General features: G+C 37.8%; 1 protein-coding gene across 18 annotated transcripts in view; it reads right to left on the reverse strand.

Moving 5' to 3' along the window:
- The window catches only part of Lrch3 (leucine rich repeats and calponin homology domain containing 3), a 126,115-nt gene extending 119,473 nt beyond the window's left edge, over positions 1-6,642 (reverse strand). For 14 of the 18 annotated variants that reach the window (XR_013436828.1, XM_078043951.1, XM_021720191.3 and 11 more), the window contains exon 1: positions 3,172-6,642. Coding sequence is in view for 17 of the 18 variants with exons in the window: in XM_078043951.1 (XP_077900077.1) it covers positions 3,172-3,433 (262 nt within the window). In the remaining variant the exon portion in view is untranslated. The remainder of the gene's footprint in view (positions 1-3,171) is intronic. The other 4 variants (XM_078043954.1, XM_040270249.2, XM_005340266.5 and 1 more) reach the window with 2 other exon arrangements.
- Positions 6,643-6,680: the final 38 nt, after the last annotated feature.

The following is a 6,680-nucleotide window of genomic DNA, read 5'->3' on the forward strand; positions in this document are numbered from 1 at the left end:
TGATCCCACTGTTCAAACACTGTCTCTTAGAACATGGCGTTTCTTTTCATCTTTTGGCTTTGCCTTCCTTTTACTGGCAAGCTCGTATTCTATTTTCTCAGCAACTCTAGGGCTCAAAGCATGCCTCTTTCTCAATAGTTCAGAAAAAAAAATCAGAATTAACATTCATGTGAACTGATAGAAAAATGTGCTCATCTCTGAACAATCACTGTAGATTGTAGAGCAATGGACTATACTGATTGGCCAACAGTTAGGACTGAGTCATGTGAATATCCTGTGCCAGGATGAGATTCATGTAACTGAGAGGGGTGGTTCCCTAGGAAAACTGAGTTATTGCTATCAGATGAAAGGGGAATGAATAGTGGATTGGCAAAACTAACTGATGACTCCTATACCCTAAAACTTTTTGCATGCTGTCCACTGGATCTGGAATGGCTTTCCTTCTCATTTCAACCGACCCAAACCCAAGTTATATCTTTTCTGCTCCAAGAAGTATTATGCAATTTCCTCTAAGATTGATCCTTGATCGTTGTTCACTGGATGTAGTCACCTATTCCCATACACATTTCTCTTTTCCTAAAGATCTATTTTTTTTAAAAAAACAAACAGGAAGAGAAACTTTAAGAAAATGTTCCTAATAAGTTATATTCAGGTCCAATTATAAACAGACTCTAAGTAATATGTTCTGTTTCCTAGGATACGAACTCTTGAAAGACAGTAGCTCTATCATGAATACTCTATACACTACGAAAGAACAGTCTATGAAGCAATTTTGATGTAATTTTACTTAGCTTTAAATTTTCTGCAGTGTCTAAGCAAAATATTTTAGCTAGTATAAATCTGAATTCATCAAGTACATGCAAAAAAGCAAGACTGGATTTTGGAGTTACCTCAAACAAGGCTCCAATCCTGACTAATATTCTCTCCCCTGCTACCCTTTAGCTACAGGTCTTTAAGCAAATTATTTAACATTTCTAAACTTTTTTCCTGTAAAAACAGGAAAAGTATACCTATTTGCAAATGGAAAGGCTGCTTCACATAATACAGAAAATAGATGTTCCTGGGTTGAAATTCTACCATCAATACTAGCTATATGACTTTGAGTTAATTTCTCACATGTAAAGTAGGAATAATAACACTTAATTCATGGGCTGTTGAAAGCAATGTGTTCTAAAATACCTAACAGTGAAGGGTAAATAGTGAACAACCAAAAAAATGATGTTATCAGCTTTAAATTATCTGTTAGAAGCTTTTTGTTCAAATTACCAAGTCTATAATATACTTTGTAATCTTCTTTTCAACACTTTTGACCAGATAAAGTATCAACCAAAAATACTGGTTTATATAGAACTATGGTATAAAAGTGTGGATAATAACATGTATAAAAATTCAGAGCACAATGCAGCAATTATAGCACATGCCTGTAATCCCAGCTCCATAGGAGACTAATACAGGATTGACAACTTTCAGGCGAGCAAGACTCTGTCTCAAAATAAACTAAAAAGGGTTGGGAATATGTAGTGCTTACCTAGCATGTGTAAGGCCCTGGGTTCAATGCACAGAACACTTAAAAAAAAAAAATCATACCATAGTAACATAAAACTTCCTTGGGATTACATATTAATCTTCACAAACACCCTTCAGTCTTTTGTTAATAAAATATTTCTTAAAAGCTCAACATATTGCTCCTAAAACAATTTAAAAGTAGGTAAGATAATGATCTAGATATACTCCTATAATCAACTTGTTCTTTAGATTCAGGTTTAATGTAATACTAAAATGATTCACAACAACATGAAATCACTGTGTCACATAGTCAGGTCCTCAACAAAACCAAAAAAATTTGTGGTCTGAATGACAATTCTGGCAGAACACATACAAAAGACAAGTGACCGCTCACATTTACCTTAGCAAGAAAGTTTAATTTTAATATCATTCACTTAAAAAATACAAATTCAGTACAACTGTTCCAAAAAGAGAGTAAATAAGCAGGCATTTAATTTCTTCCACTTTACACTACGGGAAAAGTTTCTTTGGAAGAATTAATTTCTTGAAGTAGTTTAACAGTTCTGTTTATTTTTCCAACATGAGTGAATCACATGTAACACTTAACAGTCTTTAATGAGTGCACAAACATAGGAAAGGTGTTAACTGCAAGATTACAAAATAAATAAAACGGAATGAATAAGAGACAAAATACTTCATATTCTCTCACTGCAAAAGCACTACATAAAAATATTTTACTACATCATGTGTAAGCGATTGTTTTCCTTTGTGTAAAGCATGAATAGATTCAACTTTTAATCTACTCCTTGAGGAAGCTATATTTTAAACACAAGAGAAACATATTACAGTATGTTGATTACTTCAGTCACCAGACATTGTTTCCTACCACTAAGAAAACCAAAAAGACCTAATTTCCTATTTTCTTTTCTGTGTTCAAAAATATGTAGAAAGCAAAGTAATACTTCAAAGTAAAAGGTAATAACAAATATAGGCAATCTATCTTTTCTAAGTAATTTTCTTCCCTTCATTTTTCCCCCTTTTTTTCTGGAAGACATGAAGAGTGGGGTTGGAAAGTAATAGGAATCTGAAGGGTGGGCTCTAGTTATTTTTACAAGTAATTTTGGCGAGTCAACCAGACCGAGGCGGAGAAAGAAACTGCGGCTTTTGAGTTCACATTGAACACGCGCACAAACACCCACCCCAAACAACACTTTCAAAAAACGCCAGGGCAGAGATCGTTCCTTAGCTGACAATACAGCGACCAGAGGCGACACTCCTGCTACTAATCTAAGAGGGTGCTGCACTCCCAAGTCTCAGCGAAGTCAATTTGGCACCCCAAATCCGAAAGGGCCTGCAGAAACAGCCGGGCAAAGTTCTACCTCAGCAGTGGCAGCTGGTTTATTTTCTAGGAAAGACTAAAAAGTCATCCATCAATACTCTGGTCCCCTTCCCTGAGAGATGCTGCCGCGCGCCGCCTCGCGCCGAGGCGTCCGGCCCGCAGGCCCGGAGGGCTGGGTGGACTGGGGCAGACGTCTTTCCCCCGTTACCTGGGTCCCTACTGCAAGCCTGTGGGGCCAGCTTTAACTACCCCGAACCCCGCCTGAGTGGGAGGGCTCCCCCGGCGCCCGGGTCTCAAGTAGTCAGAGATGCCGCAGACCCGCTCACCCGCCCGAGTGGTGTCCGTCAGGTCGTGGTTGGCCGCTCCCCGGGGAAACTCCCTCAGTTTCCGGCCGCTCAGGCTCAGCACCCCGGTTACTGCCGCTTCCTCCAGCGCTCGATCGAGGGAGCGGCTCCACGAGCCTGGGCCAGGACCGGAGCCCACCCCGAGGCTCGGGCCGCAGTTAACACCGGAAAGGTTACCACCCGATGCCACTGGGCCAGAGTACTCAGCAGCCGCTGCAACAGCGACCAAGCCCGCGGCCGCCATTTCCCAGCCGACTACTCTCCGGCCGCCGCCTCTGCGCAAGCGCGAACAGAACTGATGGGTGGGCGGGGACAGGGGCTCCCAGACCCGGGACAATGATAGGCAGAGCTTTGATGCCCCTTCGCTGGGCCGGGCTCCTGCCCCCGCCTATATGGAGGTTTTTCAAGGGAAATCAAAACGGAACCCGCAAACCTTCAGTAGCCTCCTACAAGGCTCACAGTAGCATATCTAATACATCTCTACAAAAATATCTTTAACGCTCCTCACCAAAACTTCCTTGCCTGCCTCCCTCGGGAGTAGAGGATTAGGATTAAAGATTCTTTCTTAGCACTGTTGCTGCCAGAAATTTGGGAAGTGAGAGTGAACTCTGGATATAATCTAAAACGTTTCTCAACTTGTCATTGTACTACCAGATGATCCATTAGAGATTTTCGGATTTACTGTTAGTGATTGAGGGAAAAAATTATGTGCTAATTTGGCTCTAACTTCCATCACAAGGGTTATATAAATATCCTCCCTTTTTATAAAAGAACTCTTTTATGAGGACACACAATCGCAATTGTCCTTTAGACAAGATTTTATGGTTGTAAGAGCAAGATGAATAATACTAAGGTCTAAAATGTCTGTCTGTTTGGAACCATAACTGAGAAGAGAAATGCTCTATGATCTAAACGTGGGAATTAAAGGTAGAAGCAAACGGTCAAAATTTGAAACCATTCAAGTAATGTAAAAGTGGAACACATCACTTCATTTGAGACCAATTAGACCTCGCTAATATTGCAATCAGGGTCTAGCATATTTTTCAGTGTTTTCACTGAAAATACAAGATCCTGTCAGATTCAGTCATTAATGTAAAAGTGGAACACATCACTTCATTTGAGACCAATTAGACCTCGCTAATATTGCAATCAGGGTCTAGCATATTTTTCAGTGTTTTCACTGAAAATACAAGAACCTGTCAGATTCAGTCATTTTCCTGAGTGATTATAATCTAATTTTATTGTGAAATCCAGACATATAAGTCTACTAGTGCATAAGAACAATAAAAAGGAAGGAGGATGAGGTGGGGTAGGAAGGGATCATCTATAGGAGTTTAGAGAAAAGGAATGCGCATTATGAATAAAATTTTCAATCAATGCTGAAGAATTAAGTAGAATAAGCTAGAAGCTGAGAGCAATATTCCATATTGAAAGATCAGCATAAACACATCTGGCTATGATTTGTGATGAGAACACTGAGGTCACAGATGGGAAAGTTCATGTCAGACAGCAAAAGAAAACAAGGTTAGAGAGATCTCATCCATTATTCAAGGCCCAACTCTTCAAAAAAAAAAAAAACTCGATTAATACTTCCCTGAATTCCTAAATTCCCATTTGCATTTAGGAATTTTGGCAACTCAGTGCCAAAGTTGATTAGTAACAACTTTGCTCAAAGAATTTTTCTATGAACTCTTTAATACTACATTCTAGTGTCTTCAGCAAATTTAATAAATTACTGATGTCTGTTATGATGTGGGTCAATTCAATGGCAATATATCATACTTAATATGTAAAATTAATGTTTTGGTTTCCATTATACTACTTTTTCTAAAATTGTTATTTTTAGAGCAGAACTTTATTTTATAATTGAGACTTCAACCATAATGACTGTTTACTCATAGATTCCATATTAACACTACAATGTTATAGATCAGTTGCCAGATGTTTCTTTCCAAAATGTACCATCATTACCTTCCACATTTACACATTCTGACAAGTTCTTACTAATATGGCCTCATACACACATATCCCTTTATATTTGGAAAATACTATGCTAATCCTTAAGTGACCAAATTTATAGGTTGAATTTCATTAGACTAAATTTAAGGTCCTTAACATATTAAACTCTATGCTGTATCTCATACCTCAGAGCTGATGAATAGGAATTAAATAGAATGGATAAATGGAAAACAGCAGACTCAGAAGATAGGTTATGTACTCACACAGGAGAAAAGTTTGGGAGGGGAGAAAAACTTATCTTTTTCTTGATACTGAGGCTTTTACAATAGTAAAATTCTTGTCAAATGCTTGGAGTTCATATTGAAGTGTCATTTGCAAAAAGATTAACGGGGCATAGTGGTGCACCCCTTTAATACCCATCACTTGGGAGGGTGAGGCAGGAGGATGGCAAGTTTGAGGCCAGCCTCAGCAACTTAGGAAGATTCTGTCTCAAAATAAAATTTAAAAAGAGCTGGGGATATAACTCAGTGGTAAAGCATTCCTAGGTTCAATCCCTAGTACCTGTCAACCCCCCCTCCCCGCCCCCAAAAAATAAGGACAAAGACTAACTCCTATGTCCAAAAGAACTCTTTAAAGGTAAGTTTAAATCATATGCTTGGTTGTTTTTGGTTTTTTTTTTAATAGTGACCAAAAAAAAAAAAAAAAGTCATAGAATTCGGGTAAAAGTTAAAAGTTTTGATCAGGAAAGAAGATATCGTTGTCTGCATTTGGAATGTATGGAATTCATTCTCTATAGTGCCAAGTGAGCTAGTTTCCTTATTACCACTTTGTAAAAAAAAATAAAATAACCAAAAATTAGCCTGAAATTGCATATACTAAGTGAATTACAAAGCTATTGTCTGCAACTTACAATAAGCTTATCTAACAAAAACATAGAAGTGTTTTATGATTTGCTTCCAATTAAAATTGTGGTGAAGTTTATGCATGTTTAAAAAAATACATAATGTCTGATTAGAAAGAACACTGACCTTTTCTAATAAGTCTCCCTAACTCAAACACCAAAGTAATGAAGTACTGGTCAATACTGGTATAGGAGGTTTACTTACCATGTTACAAATGCTAAAATATGGCTATAACCAATTCTTAGATATCTGACAAGCCTTATAACACTCTACTTTCGGTGGCTATTCAATTCACAGAAGCAGTTTATTATAAACTGAGAATTATAAGATCTGAGGCTCAACACAATTGCTGCATTCAATGGAATATATTGGGTCTCACTTTATTAAGATGTAAAAAGAAGAATTAAAACTGGGTGATGGATAAAGGTTCATTGTAAGTAATCTGATTTCCTTCTTTGAATTACTCCTGGATACCTCCTATAGGAGGCTATGAATGAAATGGTCAAAAGGAGTTAAAAGGAAGCCAATAGAAGAGACTAGACTGATTTGCCAATTTAGCTGGTAGGTAACTTTTCAGTTCCTAAAAGTTATAAATGTAAATAAAAGTTCTTCACAATTGAGCTGGTAGTT

Source organism: Ictidomys tridecemlineatus, chromosome 3, assembly GCF_052094955.1.
Source record: "Ictidomys tridecemlineatus isolate mIctTri1 chromosome 3, mIctTri1.hap1, whole genome shotgun sequence".
Classification (NCBI taxonomy): Eukaryota; Metazoa; Chordata; class Mammalia; order Rodentia; family Sciuridae; genus Ictidomys; species Ictidomys tridecemlineatus.